General features: G+C 45.7%; 1 protein-coding gene across 1 annotated transcript in view; it reads left to right on the forward strand.

The window, feature by feature from the left end:
- LOC141121834 (uncharacterized) overlaps window positions 1–16,169 on the forward strand; it is a 315,649-nt gene that overhangs the window by 246,031 nt on the left and 53,449 nt on the right. Inside the window, exon 16 of the mRNA XM_073611550.1 lies at window positions 13,985–14,018. Within this exon, the coding sequence (XP_073467651.1) occupies window positions 13,985–14,018 (34 nt within the window). The remainder of the gene's footprint in view (window positions 1–13,984; window positions 14,019–16,169) is intronic.

A 16,169-nucleotide genomic window follows, 5' to 3' on the forward strand; every position in this document is an offset into this window, starting at 1 on the left:
TATGACAATCTCCTTGTCTCTTATGACAATCTCCTTGTTCCTCATCTACCAGAGAGCTCAGCAGCGGTGTGGGAGTTCATTGAAAACTACAAGCCGACCTCGGCAAAGGACAGAACTCTGTGAATGAATGGCACGGCCGCGCTCTTTTCATAAAGTGACAGCCGGTACAGGGAACTTCTCCCCACACTGCTGTCACACAAAGGACTCGGATCACTGAGCCACTGGAGGAACATGTAACCGAAGGTGAACGTTTCCTTTAACCCTTTCACTGCCAGATCTGGTTTTACAGGCTTGTTTTTTTTTTTGCCCACATGTTTAACCCCTTCAATACCGGACACTTTCACCCCCTTTCTGCCCAGGCCAATTTTCATCTTTCAGCTCTCTCACACTTTGAATGACAATTGCTTAGTCATGTAACACTGTACCCAAATGAATTTTTTTTTTTTTCCCCACTAATAGAGCTTTCTTTTGGTGGTATTTGATCATTACCGGGGTTTTTATTTTTTGTGCTACAAATAAAAAAAGACAAATTCTGAAAAAAATAAAGTTTTTCTTTGTTTCTGTTATAAAATTTTGTAAATAAGGAAGTTTTCTCCTTCACTGATGAGGAGGCACTACTATGTAGCACTGATGGATGACATTGATGAGGAGGCACTGACAAGCATCCTGGTGGGCACTAATTGGAATACCTGGTAGGCACTCATTGGCATCCCTGGTGGGCACTGATTGACATCACAGGCGGGCACTGCTGAGCATCGCTAGTGGGGCACTGGTGGTAATCACTGGCAATTATCGCTGATGGGCCTGTACTGATAATCAATGCTGAATAGCAGTGCAGATCCCCCCCCCATCAGGAGATCCATTGATCGGCTCTCCTCTACTCGCACCTTGTCAGCATGAATAAAGGAAAGCCGATAACCGTCACTTCCTGGTTATGATGTGATTAGCTTTGATTGGACACAGTTGATCACATGGTAAAGAGCCTACGTCATAGGCTCTTTACCAAGATTGGAGATGCAGTGTGTCAGAGCAAAACACTGCATCACCGAGCGGCTTATTTTTCTGGACGTCATATGACATCCAGTCAGGATAATGGAACACCCACCTGGCCGTCATTCTGCTATAGGCCGGGCGGGAAGAAGTTAAAAAATAATTTTAGGCCTAAAGATTATATAAAACCCCCGAAAACATTATATGTTTTCTGAAAGCAGACACCCTAGAGAATAAAATGTGGTAGTTTACATTTTTTTATGTCACACGATATTATTGCAAAGGTCTAGGAAATGCAAAATTTCAGTAAAAAACACACTAAAATTTATTTCAATGGGTCCAAAATAGCAATACATTACCCAATTTTTTTGAAAAATATAAATACCAAGGTTGCACCGAGTAAATAGATTCCCAACCTTAAATTTGCATGCACCTGTGAAATGGTGACAAGCTTCAGTACCCTATATTTTCTATAGGAAACACTTTAAAAGCCCCTTTAGGTCAATTTAGTGTTACGGAGGAGGTCTGGTGATAGAATTATTGCTCTCATTCCAGTGTGTGCGGCGATATGTAACGTGTATCGCAATAAATGTTTTCAGGCGTAGGCACCCCAATGTGTGAGTTTATGTTTGTATATGTGGGGGCGGGGGCCTCAGATTTTTTTGGGGTGGATATGTGCCTGGGTTCAAATTTATTTTGTACAATTAAAAAACTTTTTTTTTTTTTGCATTACATAGAGCAGCCTTTTTCAACCAGGCTGCCTTGTGGTTTCTTCAGGGGTGCCTTAGCAAAATGCCTAAAAATTGCCCCAAAATTGTATACAAGCCGGAGGGTGGATGAAGCCTTTTAGTTACACAAAGCCTCAGGTTTTCATTGTACACCATTACAACCTTCTAGCTAACGACCAATGATATCATGAGGTGATAAGGAGGATGTCAGTTAACTGAATATCATCCTTGTGTGACCCTCCCCCGCATCTCTCCACCAGCTTTGGGGTCTCATTAGCTGAGTGATGGAGAAAAACTGAGGGAGAAGAGAAACATTGGAATACTAGTCAGTACCAGTTTGCAAAAGTGTATTTGCTTTGGAAGAATAAATCACTTATAACTTATAACTTTTAAGCGTTTAAGGGGCTATTCAATAAGTCAGGCTAAAAGGTGCCATGCAGTGCTTCAGCTGGTGTGTCTAGGGGACAGGAACCACACCGAAGCAGGCCCAGAGGTGGTTCATGCCACGCCAGTTGAAGCCAGGCATGGTGGTGTGCCATAATGGCACAAACCTCCTGTCTTCCCTCAGACAGAGAAAGTTGACGCATGTGCCGTGCCTGGCATATGTCTTCAATTTGGTGATGCAGCGTTTCCTAAATAGGTACCCAGGGTTGGAAGATCTGCTAAAGCAGGCCAGAAGAGTCTGTAGCCATTTCAGGCAGTCATACACAGCCAGTGCTTGGTTGGCTGAAATTCAGCGGGAATTCCACCTGCCCGTAAACCGCCAGATTTGTGACATCGACTTTGGCAATGCTGGAGCAGCTGCACATGCAGCAGAGGGCTGTCAACGAGTACCTGTGTGAGTATGACACAACGACAGGCTCAGGCTGGCTCTGCTTTTTTTCCCACGCCAGTGGCTGCTCATAAAGGTTGCATGCACTGTACTGTCACCATTTGAGGAGGCCACAAAGATGGTGAGCCGTGATAATGCATCAGTGACACAATCCCTGTTGTGTTCTTGCTAGAGCAGAATCTGCATGGCGTTATGGACAGGGCACTTGAGGCAGAGCAGCGGGAGGAAGTGGAGGACTTCCTTTCCTCTCAAGGCCCACTTTATGCAGACACCATTGTTCTTATGTCACAGAACACACAAGAGGAGAGGGAGGAGGAGGATTCTGGCAGTTTTGGAGTCATTGAATCAGAGGAAGACATACGTCAAACAGTAAGAGATGGTTTTCCATTTCCAAAACCCTTCACAGTAGTACATGGCTGGGAGGAAGCAGTTCTAGATACTATATTCCTCAGTGGCCCTGAGGAGTCTGCTTCTCATGCCTCTGCAAATTTGCGGTGCATGGACTCCCTCATACTTCAAAGCATGCGAAAGGACCCAAGAATACGTGGCATTAAGGAGAAGGATCACAATTGGTTGGCAACCCTCCTTGACCACCGTTACAAGGGTAAAAGTCTCAGAACTCCTCCTGAGAGTGCAGAAGAGGAAATCTCCTGAGGACACCTTAAAGAGGAGTTTATCTAATGCTTTTCCTGGCTCTGGTAGGTTACAGTGTTGTTGAAAACATAGTTTTGAGGCTTCTGCTGGTCAAGTGAGGAGTGGAGGAGAAGGCGGCCGCCTAAGTGATGCATTCCACTACTTTTTTTAGTCCTCGCCGCCCAGGGCTGTCAGCTTCCACATCCCATCAGCAGCATCTGCATCAAATGGTGGACGATTATCTATGGGCGAAAACAGAGATAGAGAGCTTTCCTGTCGACGATCCACTGGCTTACTGGATCACGAGAATAGACCACTGGCCAGAACTTGCCCAGTATGCAATTGATCTGCTTGGTTGCCCTGCATCCAGCGTGCTTTCCGATTAGGCATTCAGTGCTGCTGGAGGTTTTGTTACTGATAATAGAATGCATCTGTCCACAGACTCCATGGACCGTCTGACATTTATCAAAATGAATCAGTCCTGGATTACCAGCAGCTATGAAGCCCCTGATGCCGATGTCGCTGATTAAGAGTTTTTGGGATGTAGAATCTCTGCAGGACTTCTAGGCTGCCTAGCGTTGTGGATGTTGATTCCATCTGGAATAATATTTTTTGGTGTAGGTTTCATGGGCACAATTAACCCCCAAAGACCAATTTTTTTCGCACCTGTTTGACATGTGCATATCATTTAAATTTTTGACAGCAAGGTCAATTCTTGCTTTCATCAAGAGTACCTTAATATGGTTACGGTGTGAAGGTGCCACCGACAACCAAAGACCAATTTTTGCTTGCTGGGAAAATATCATTTTTTGGGCTTTATAAATGCAATTTTTGTGGCAGCAGCTTCTATACACAGTACAGATGTGCCACTTTACAGGTAGACTAAGGGAACCCCCCAGACACAATATTGAAAGGAATTTTTCATTTTTAAGCTTTCACTTTAAGCATCAATAAATCACTGCTCATTTAAAAATGGCGTTTTTTACAAACTTTTTTTCCCCTGCAGGGCAGTACCCGGACTCCCATAACCATTGTATGCCCAATTACTTGCATATAAGGCTTCAACATGGGCACTTTAGATTTTTCCAGTTTGGGTCCCATAGACTTCAATGGAGTTTGTTATTCGGTTCTGAACTTTCACGATGTTCGAAAAGTTCTGGTGCAAACCGAACAGGGGGTCGTTCGGCCCATCCCTACTGCTGACCACCAGTGGAGGGAGAATCTCCCACAAATCTGATACAATCTAAGGAGTGTAAAGCAGACAAGTGATCCCCACACACTTCAGGGAATCCCCCAAGCTATCCTACAATCTAGAATCCTCGTGTGATGACTTCTTACACTGTCCCCCACCCCCGAAAAACATGATTTAGGGCAGATTGGCTAAAGTGTGTGATGTGAGTGGTGTGCCGGGCAGTGATACACACAAATATACAGATCCCTGTTTGCCAGTCACTATTTGGCAATCACTTCCATACACTGCCAATAATCTGAATTAGGGAGAAGCTCTGTGTCTAAACAGAAGATTGGATGAACAGTGGCTCCTACCACATTCTTCTGAACACCCAACGTTTACGGCATTTGGTGTGGATGAATGTGACAGCTTCTGGCTGTCACTGGTTCCTAGGGAAGCAATGGTTGCCTGCAACAGCTGCGTCCTTAGCAATTGACTTCACCCTGCCCATTCCCTTACATGGCCACGTAGGCAAATGGGTGAGGCATAGATCATGACACCATTGTCTGAAGATGGTCACATCTGGGTAATGATGTCACCACTATCCTCACCCCTTCCTTTATATAGCTGATGACAGCTCAGGATGCTATCAGTCAGTGAGTGTTACCATTGGAGATCGCTCCTGTGTGGCGGGTTATTGGTGAGTCAGTGGGTGGTTGGCATTATGATTGATGATGGATTTACAGAGAGACTTTTCTGGAGTTTTTTTTTTTCAAATAAAGAACATTGAGGGTCTTTATTTCTTTTTTTTTTTTTTCAATGAGTAGAGGTGGTAGTACTCATTCAAGTGGGGGGCGGTATCTGGGCACTATTAGATTCTGATAAACCCGCCTGCCCTCAGACCCCCACATCCACCAAGCCAGGGTTGTGGGGATGGGGCCCTTGTTCTCATCAAGATGGGGACATGGTGCTTTTCTATGGGAGGGGTCCCTCCTGGCAAGCCCCCCTATGTTGAGGGCACATGGCCTGGTATGGTTCAGGAAGAGGGGAGGAGCCACATGCTCATCCCTCCCCCTTCCTGGTCAGCCAGGTTGCATGCTTGGATTAAGGGTTTGCTATGAATTTTCCCGGCTTCTTTTTTTTTAACAGCACACAGACCCTCCAAAGGTCCCCAAAATCCATCGAAGAACCTCGGGTGGTCTGTGTGCTGTTTTGGCAATTTTTTTCCTTTGTAAATGTCAGCTCAGCTGCAGCACTTTCTGTACATCAGAGATGTCCCTTCACAGGCATGATTAGGACCCCCATAGACATGTTATTTAATCAGTTCAGCTCTTTGGAGGTACATAGTACACCCAGAGAGTGAAGGATTAATCACTTTCCTTTATGTTCCCCAATAACTCATTAGGCGCAATGTCTGGGTCACACGTGAGGACTACCCCCGGGGTGGGTTCTTCTGGGCAATGCTAGGCACCTGTAACAGGGTCATTGCCTCACACATGGGGTACCTTTACTCTGTGCCAGCAATATCCTGAGACAAGGCTGAGGCCTCTGTGGTGGGCCTCCATCCTTACAGATGAACACACACTGTGTACACTTGCACAATTACTGTCCTCCAGTTAGGTCTCAGGTCCCCGTGTTAATGTACATCTTCGTCTGTAGCTTGCAATTAGGAGGGACATACAGGGCCAATGTCCCCAACCATCGGTCCAGCGTTTGCCACTACCCAGTTATTTGTATGAATCTATGCTTGATTACGGAAACTACAGAGTCTACTTATAGAAAATCTATTCAATGTGACAAGTATTCACTCAACCATTACAAATTCTGGCATTAATGCAGCACAGTGATTTCCTATGATCGCCAGCTCCATTTAGTGGACATAATGGGATATTTGTCTTGACATACCTCCATTAGTAAAAATAGCACAATACTGCATTATGACCACTAGATGGAGCCAAAGAAATCAGTGTATGAAATAAAATACATCCAATATTCATCACAGCTGGGTGAATGCTGCTCACATTCGTTCAACTATTTATTTATTTTTTTTAAACAGACCTCTGAGTGTTTGTGAAAGCTTACACCACTAAATGTACTCAGCCAATGAAAGTTAATGACTCCATTTTTATTTTTCTACTGCTATCAATGCCCAACAGAGTACAACACTTCATCCATGTCTTTGGTGATCTCTGATCTCCTGATGAACTGTTTCTTACATGATGAAGATCAGCCATGGAGTATATCTGAGGTGTATATCAGGGTGTGCTTCTTCCCCACATGAGAGCTGTGATGTCCAGCAACATTCATATAGAAGACATTTCCCGCACTCAAGGGACTAATACACCTCGGGGATTGTGTGGGATCCCTGATGTACAGGAAGACAAGACTTCAGTGAGGAACAATTCCCTCACTCAGGACAGGAAAGTCGCTTCTCCCCGTGTGAGATCTCTGATGTCTGTAAAGATTGGACTTCTCTGAAAAACATTTCCCAGATTCAGGACAGAGATAAGGCTTTTCCCCCCCAGATGCGATCTCCGATGTCTGTAAAGATGGGACTTCAGTGAAGAACAATTCCCTCACTCAGGACAGGAAAGTGGATTCTCCCCATGTGAGAGCTCTGATGTCTGTAAAGATGGGTCTTCTATGAAAAACATTTCCTGCACTCAGGACAGGAATATGGCTTCTCACCTGTGTGAGATCTGTTATGCACATCAAGACTGGATTTAAAGGGGAAACCCTTCCCGCACTCAGTACAGGGAAACCTCTTCTCTGTTGGAAGAACGGCACCGTCCCTCACAGTTTGAGGTTCCTCAGGATAAGAGGAATACGATGGTCCATCTACACTGTGTGGTGCCGGATGGACATTTGAGGTAGTCGGGTTTTCTCCTGGACTATACTGTGTGATGTCCTCATCTTCTACTTTACAGTCTAGAGACAATGTGAGACAATCCTCTGAGGTTTTCCTCATCTTCCGTCCATCTACTAAAATAGAAATAAAAAGATTATTACTAGAAGTGAGCAGATTGGTTCCCCTAAACCAGGACTCCGCCCACATCAGGCAGCTTTGTCTCTGAGGATCTTACAATTACACCCTCAAGGTAACTAGTAAATGGGTTCTCTGATCTCCTACCAGTTCATTTCTTTATTCATGGACCTTAGTCAAAGTTTGTAGGCGTGGTCTAGGAAAAATGGCGTGGCGAAAAATGGGCGTGGTTTATGTGACATACTGGGCGTGGCTTACATGGGCGTGGCTCAAGAGGCAGTGGTTAGAGTCTGAGATGAATGAGAGATAGAGAGGGGGAGAGGGAAATGACGGGACAGCAGCCCCAGATCCTACACAATAGAAATATGTGTATTCTAGAAAGTTTAACAATCAGCAGATAAAGATACTCCAAACACCTGATGTTAGCACTTCAATCATCCCGTCACCATGGTTGTTATGGTGTCAGGATGATTGAAGTGCATTATTTCTATTATCACATTGTAATATAAAATTAAATCATTCAACTCACCATAATGCAGAATCAGTGGGATCCCTGAGCGTGTCACTAGCCACGTCGCCTGCCACCAGCCGTCCGTCCTTGCATCAGATGTCCCAGCAGAGTCCGTCCTTGCATCAGGTGCCCCCAGCGGAGCCCCTCTTACATTAGATGTCCCCAGCGGAGCCCCCCCTCACACCAGGAGTCCCAGGCGGAGCCCCCCCTCACACCAGGAGTCCCCGGCGGAGCCCCCCTTATACCAGGAGTCCCCGGCAGAGCCCCCCTCACACCAGGAGTCCCCGGCGGAGCCCCCCCTCACACCAGGAGTCCCCGGTGGAGCCCCCCTCACACCGGGAGTCCCCGGCGAAGCCCCCTCACACCAGGAGTCCCCGGCGGAGCCCCCCCTCACACCAGGAGTCCCCGGCGGAGCTCCCCCTCACATCAGGTGTCCCCGGCAGAGCCCCCCTCACATCAGGTGTCCCCGGCGGAGCCCCCCCTCACATCAGGTGTCCCCGGCGGAGCCCCTGTCACATCAGGTGTCCCCGGCAGAGCCCCCCTCACATCAGGTGTCCCCAGTGGAGCCCCCCTCACATTAGGTGTCCCCAGTGGAGCCCCCCTCACATCAGGTGTCCCCGGCGGACCCCCCCTCACATCAGGTGTCCCCAGTGGAGCCCCCCTTGCATCAGGTGTCCCCAGTGGAGCCCCCTCACATCAGTAGTCCCACAGCGGTGCGCCCCCCTCACATCAGGAGTCCCACAGCGGTGCGCCCCCCCCTACCTCAGAGGTGTCCTAGTAGTCAGTGTCCGCATGGCTAGAACCCCTCCTTGTGGAGGTGATCATGGACACAATAACTGGTGTGGAGGTGATCGGGGACACAATAACTGGTGTGGAGGTGATCGGGGACACAATAACTGGTGTGGAGGTGATCATGGACACAATAACTGGTGTGGAGGTGATCAGAGACACAATAACTGGTGTGGAGGTGATCAGGGACGCAATAACTGGTGTGAAGATTATCAGAGACACAATAACTGGTGTGGAGGTGATCGGGGACACAATAACTGGTGTGGAGGTGATCGGGGACACAATAACTGGTGTGGAGGTGGTCAGGGACACAATAACTGGTGTGGAGGTGATCAGGGACACAATAACTGGTGTGGAGGTGATCAGGGACACAATAACTGGTGTGGAGGTGATCAGGGACACAATAACTGGTGTGGAGGTGATCGGGGACACAATAACTGGTGTGGAGGTGATCGGGGACACAATAACTGGTGTGGAGGTGATCAGGGACACAATAACTGGTGTGGAGGTGATCAGGGACACAATAACTGGTGTGGAGGTGATCATGGACACAATAACCGGTGTGGAGGTGATCGGGGACACAATAACTGGTGTGGTGGTGATCGGGGACACAATAACTGGTGTGGAGGTGATCGGGGACACAATAACTGGTGTGGAGGTGATCAGGGACACAATAACTGGTGTGGAGGTGATCAGGGACACAATAACTGGTGTGGAGGTGATCGGGGACACAATAACTGGTGTGGAGGTGATCGGGGACACAATAACTGGTGTGGAGGTGATCGGGGACACAATAACTGGTGTGGAGGTGATCGGGGACACAATAACTGGTGTGGAGGTGATCAGGGACACAATAACTGGTGTGGAGGTGATCATGGACACAATAACCGGTGTGGAGGTGATCGGGGACACAATAACACATATTATAATTTAGCTCCAAAATGAAGAGAATGTTCTGACCCCATAAATGGGGAAATGTTCTGACCCTGAAGGGGGTAATCTACAAATAATAAATGTTGGGGCAGTGCTTGCGCTATGGATAAAATATCTGAATCAACAACACGATAGTTCCAATAAAACTTTCTAATAACAAAGTGTCAGACAACTCCTGGGGTAACCTGGCAGCACTTCCTCAGAAAACCCCCAGCTGTAGATGACTAGGTGTGCTGGGCTCTGTAGTCACAGAGTTATGGTGCCTGTGAATCAATAGATATAGAATAGAATCAAGCAAGTGAAGGCGCAAAAAACGGAAACCTCATGATACTATTGGGTCAGTAACAAGCTAAGAGATGAATAAAATTAATATAATCCACAGAGTCTATGTAAACACAGGCAAAATGGTATATGAAAAAGTCCACACAGAGGGCTGCCTTCCAAAGAGAGCTGAAACCAGACTCCTGAATCTGCAGAGAAGAACACAAGGGAGGGGGAGGCGCCTCTAAGTGCAGTATTAAAATCAATTTATTAAAAGAACACTATACAAGCAACTCACATTTTGTAGGGTAAAAAACGGCATGTAATGTGGTAAAATCCATGGAAGGAGTCCATCAGATCGGTCACGGAAGTCCCTGCTGCCTGCTATGCGTTCAGCTTTGTAGAAAACACCGCTCGAGCCGGCCGCGGTGATGTTGAAATCCAAAGCGAGGCCTGGGACGCTGGTGGAAGGCAGGCGCGGAGCTGTGACGTCACTGGAATGCGACGCGTTTCATGAGCGTACGGGCTACGATGACACAGTAGCTGCGCTCTTTCATCAAGCTACACATGGATAGTGAGAGCGGTTTAAGAAGGGATAGGGGGAGGGGAAAGAAGAAGAGGAGGAGGGGAGAGGGGAGAAAACAAAGGCTGGATTGAAAAGGTGGAAAGTGAAGGGCATATGAGGGCACTCTCTGGGAAATGAAAGGAAATTTTCAAAGCTAAAAAACAATCTCAATAATAGCAAACTAACAGATAATGAATGTTATTGTTAGAAATTCCCATAAAGAAAATTCAATATTAAGAGGTGATAATGACAAATGATAAAAATATATAGAATTAATGAATAATCATAAAAAATAATAATTAATAAATAAATAAATAAAAATAAAAATAATAAATTAGTGTATGAGGTAGATAATTGGGTAGTTGGCTAAAAAATTAAATAATTAATCAGTAGGAGAGGTCTTAATAATATAATCAGAGGTATTGGTGTTTTTACCAATTCTATATGATAAAATTATATAGAATTAATGAATAAATGGTAAAAAAAAAAAAAAAAAAAAAAAACACCACGACATATGTCAAACTCCCCAGGGACCCCACAACCGAATATGCCAGGGAAGCTGACCAATTGATCTCTACTGCTCTTTTAGAGGGCATTATTACCAAAGTTGAGAAGTCCTTTTTGCAAAAAACTTTTTACCAAGCACCGTACTTTTACCACCTACCGAAGATCCATAAGAGTCTAGAGAATCCCCCAGGCAGACCTATCGTGGCAGCCATGGATAGTGTCACCACGGGCTTCAGTCTATATATAGACCATTTCTTACAGCCCATAGTTGCCCAATTACCATCATATATCCGAGATGGTACTCACCTCTTGGAAATGTTATTCATTAATTCTATATATTTTTATCATTTGTCATTATCACCTCTTAATATTGAATTTTCTTTATGGGAATTTCTAACAATAACATTCATTATCTGTTAGTTTGCTATTATTGAGATTGTTTTTTAGCTTTGAAAATTTCCTTTCATTTCCCAGAGAGTGCCCTCATATGCCCTTCACTTTCCACCTTTTCAATCCAGCCTTTGTTTTCTCCCCTCTCCCCTCCTCCTCTTCTTCTTTCCCCTCCCCCTATCCCTTCTTAAACCGCTCTCACTATCCATGTGTAGCTTGATGAAAGAGCGCAGCTACTGTGTCATCGTAGCCCGTACGCTCATGAAACGCGTCGCATTCCAGTGACGTCACAGCTCCGCGCCTGCCTTCCACCAGCGTCCCAGGCCTCGCTTTGGATTTCAACATCACCGCGGCCGGCTCGAGCGGTGTTTTCTACAAAGCTGAACGCATAGCAGGCAGCAGGGACTTCCGTGACCGATCTGATGGACTCCTTCCATGGATTTTACCACATTACATGCCGTTTTTTACCCTACAAAATGTGAGTTGCTTGTATAGTGTTCTTTTAATAAATTGATTTTAATACTGCACTTAGAGGCGCCTCCCCCTCCCTTGTGTTCTTCTCCATAGAATAGAATCAATAGATGCCTCTATAGCAGTATATGGGTAATAAGGGGAGCCACGGCCACAGCCACAGATTCTCCGGGGGATGGTGGGCTAGTTACCACCTTGATGTAAACAGAGAGGGCTCCTCTCCTATCCGGTGACATCCATCGTGTTTGGATTGGAAAATACCAAGTGTTAGAGGCTCAAATAATATTATCTGCAGATCTACTGCTTCCACTTTACACCTACTTCACTGATCTTATGATGTTTATCAATATATTAGGTAAACTGATCCATGTGCAAATTCATATACAACATAAAGTGCTTTGTGCTCAATATACTTTTCCCTGCAGATCCACTGCTTCCACTTTGCACCTACTTCATTAATCTCATAATATTTGCTGCTATATTAAATAAACTAAAAATCTGTGCAAATTCATGTAATCATACAATATGTTGTACTCAATATTGTGTTCTCTGCAAGTCCACTGCTTCCATTTTGCATCTACTTCAACAAACCATTTTGCTAAAAAAAAAAGTCCACCAATCAATGAAAAGTTGATAAGGTGTAAAGTTCTCGGTGCTCCAAACTGTGCCAGCTGTAGTGTAGCCACGCCTTCTTCCACCTCTTACACACGTGATGGTGAGGGCGCCCCCTTAGTAGTGCTTCCCCACTCACCAGAGCAATATGACTCCCAGCTTTTCATCTACCAGAGTCACCAACATCCTTCACACTCTCCTCACCTCCGATGGCAAAGGAACTGGATCCTCCTCGCTCACTCCTGAGAGTCTGCTGCGCTTTCTGTCATCTCCCTCCTAGAATCCGCCTCCGACCGTTTTAGCTCCACCTCTTTATACACGCTCAGAGCTCCGCCTCTTAATACACACTCAGAGCTCCGCCTCTTCATACACACTCAGTGCTCCGCCTCTTCATACACACTCAGGGCTCCGCCTCTTCATACACACTAAGAGCTCCGCCTCTTCATACACACTCAGGGCTCCGCCTCTTCATACACACGCAGGGCTCCGCCTCTTCATACACACTCAGGGCTCCGCCTCTTCATACACACTCAGGGCTCCTCCCCTTCATACACACTCAGAGCTCCGCCTCTTCATACACACTCAGGGCTCCGCCTCTTCATACACACTCAGGGCTCCGCCTCTTCATACACACTCAGGGCTCCGCCTCTTCATACACACTCAGGGCTCCGCCTCTTCATACACACTCAGAGCTCCGCCTCTTCATACACACTCAGAAGCTCCGCCTCTTCATACACACTCAGGGCTCCACCTCTTCATACACACTCAGAGCTCCGCCTCTTCATACACACTCAGGGCTCTGCCTCTTCATACACACTCAGAGCTCCGCCTCTTTATAGACACTCAGAGCTCCGCCTCTTCATACACACTCAAAAGCTCCGCCTCTTCATACACACTCAAAAGCTCCGCCTCTTTATAGACACTCAGAGCTCCGCCTCTTCATACACACTCAGGGCTCCGCCTCTTCATACACACTCAGAGCTCCTCCTCTTCATACATGCTCAGAGCTCCGCCTCTTCATGCACACTCACAGCTCCACCCCTTCTTCATACACACTCAGAGCTCCGCCTCTTCATACACACTCAGAGCTCCTCCTCTTCATACACACTCAGAGCTCCGCCTCTTCATACACACTCAGGGAGGAGAAAAAGGGGAAGGATATACAGTACATACACACACAGCACAAGGCCGTGTTCACACTACCAGATGTTTCTCAGGGCTGCAGTTCCTCTGAGCTCCACAAGGTGGTGATCTCACCTCTATCCAGACAGGAAGTCTCTATGGAATACAGACAGGAAGTTCCATTTTACTGCAAAATCAAAGGTTCCAAAATGTCTCCCCCCCGAGCAGTAATATATTTCTATCCCCCTTGGTGGGAGTGGAGATGACCCATCTATAAGGATATACAGTACATACACACACAGCACAAGGCCGTGTTCACACTATGAGTTGTTTCACGGGGCTGCAGTTCCTCTGAGCTCCACAAGGTGGTGATCTCACCTCTACCCCAGACAGGAAGTCTCTATGGAAAACAGACAGGAAGTGATGTCATACACAGACAGGAAGTGATGTCAGGTACTTACAGACATTCCATTTGGAAGGACGTAGAAAGAAGACACTGCAGGATCTGGCAGAAGAGGAGGTAATATGTAGATTAACCCCTTCAGGGGGGATCGTTGATGATTAACCACTTAGTGCAAATCGCTGTCATTGTACGTTGGTTCTTTGACGCTAAATACCATTGTTATGGCAGCAGCTAGTTGCGATGACCCCGGTATTTTCAACAATGGCGGGCAGTGCGCTTTAGGATAAAAGTGGTCTCCATGGTGGATTCGCCGCGAGATCACTTTAATCCCCCTTCTGCCGCGTTCCGGTCATCTCCGCCGCTTACCGGAGCCATTGGTAGCGGCGGAGTCGATCGCGTCCTCTCCCCTCTAAGGCATAGAGCTGAGTGAGGGAAAGATGACCCCGGCTCGGCTGCATATCATTGAATGGTGGAAGCGATGTCAAACGTCACTTCCGACCAATCGTCTTAAAGAGGAAATTTTTTTTTTTTTCAAAAAAAAAAAAAATGACATTTAATTATTATTTTTTTTATTGCTTTCAAGTGTAAATGTGAGCTCTGCTGTCTTTTTGACCCCAGATCTCGCATTAACCACTTGCCTACTGGGCACTTAAACCCCCCTTCTGCCCAGACCAATTTTCAGCTTTCGGTGCTCTCACACTTTGAATGACAATTACTCAGTCATGTAATACTGTACCCAAATTCATTTTTTGTCCTTTTTTCATACAAATAGAGCTTTCTTTTGGTGGTATTTGATCACCTCTGGGTTTTTTATTTTTTGCGTTTATAAATTAAAAAAAGAAAAAAAAAAGACTGAAAATCTTGAAAAAAACGCATTTTTCTTAGTTTCTGTGATAAAATTTTACAAATGATTAATTTTTCTTCATAAATGCTGGCCACAATTTATACTGCTACATATCTTTGGTAAAAATAACCCAAATTTGTGGATATTTTTTGGTCTGTGTGAAAGTTAGAGAGTCTACAAGCTGTGGTGCAAATCATAAAAAATTGATCACACCTGATGTACTGGTGGCCTCATCTCATTTCTTGCGACCCGAACAAGTCAGGAAAGTACAAATACCCCCCAAATGACCTCTTTTTTTAAATTAGACATTGTAAGGTATTTAGTAAGATGCATTGTGAGGTTTTTGGTGTTGTCATTTTTTCCCACAATTCTTTGCAAAATGAAGATTTTATTTTTTTTTTTTCACAAAATTGTCATTGTAATAGGTTATTTCTCTCACATGACATGTGTATACCACAAATAACACCCCAAAATACATTCTGCTACTCCTCCTGAGTATGGCGATACCACATGTGTGGGACTTTTTCACAGCCTGGCCACATACAGAGGCCCAACATGCAGGGAGCACCATCAGGTATAAATTACACATCTAACTTGTTGACTTCCTATTACACTTTTGAAGGCCCGAGAGCACCAGGACAATGGAAACGCCCACAAAGTGACCCCATTTTGGAAAGCTAACACCCCAATGTATAATCTATGAGGCATAGTGAGTCTTTTGAACGGTTCATTTTTTTCCAGAAGTTTTTGGAAAATGTGGAAAAAAAATGAACACACATTTTTTTTACGCAAAGTTGTCCATTTAAAAGTTATTTCCAAAACATAGCATGTACATAGCAAAAATGACACCCCAAAATACATTCTGCTACTCCTCCTGAGTATGGCGATACCATGTGTGAGACTTTTACACAGCCTGGCCACATACAGAGGCCCAACATGCAAGGAACACCGTCAGGTGTTCTAGGGACACATAGCATGCACATACCAAGAATTACACCCCAAAATACATTCTGCTGAGCAAAGGGTAAACAAAAGATTGCCTGTGGTTTTAGTAGCGTGGTTGTCCATGGGAGGATAACACTGGTCCAGGCAGCAGGCAGGGACTTGGTCAGCAAAAGCAAATGCAATTGAACAGGCAGGATTACTGTCCATAGTCAGTACAGGCAGCAGGCAGGGATACTGTCCATATACAGTCCAGGGTCAGTGCAGGCAGAGATTGTCAGCAGTGCCAAAATATTGGTCCTGATAGTAGGCAGGTCCATGTGGTGTGGTCAGTTCATGCGACAGGCAGAGGCATGATGGCAGTAAGTCCTACAGGCAGCAGGCAGAAGTAGGGCCTTGTTCAGGACAGAATAGAGACAGGGGTAGAGGCTTCTCCCACCCAAATCTCTTTAAAGCCTCTGAATCTCCAGACCCTAATCTAG

The sequence above is a fragment of the Aquarana catesbeiana genome, unplaced genomic scaffold (assembly GCF_042186555.1).
Source record: "Aquarana catesbeiana isolate 2022-GZ unplaced genomic scaffold, ASM4218655v1 unanchor233, whole genome shotgun sequence".
In the NCBI taxonomy this organism is placed as follows: Eukaryota; Metazoa; Chordata; class Amphibia; order Anura; family Ranidae; genus Aquarana; species Aquarana catesbeiana.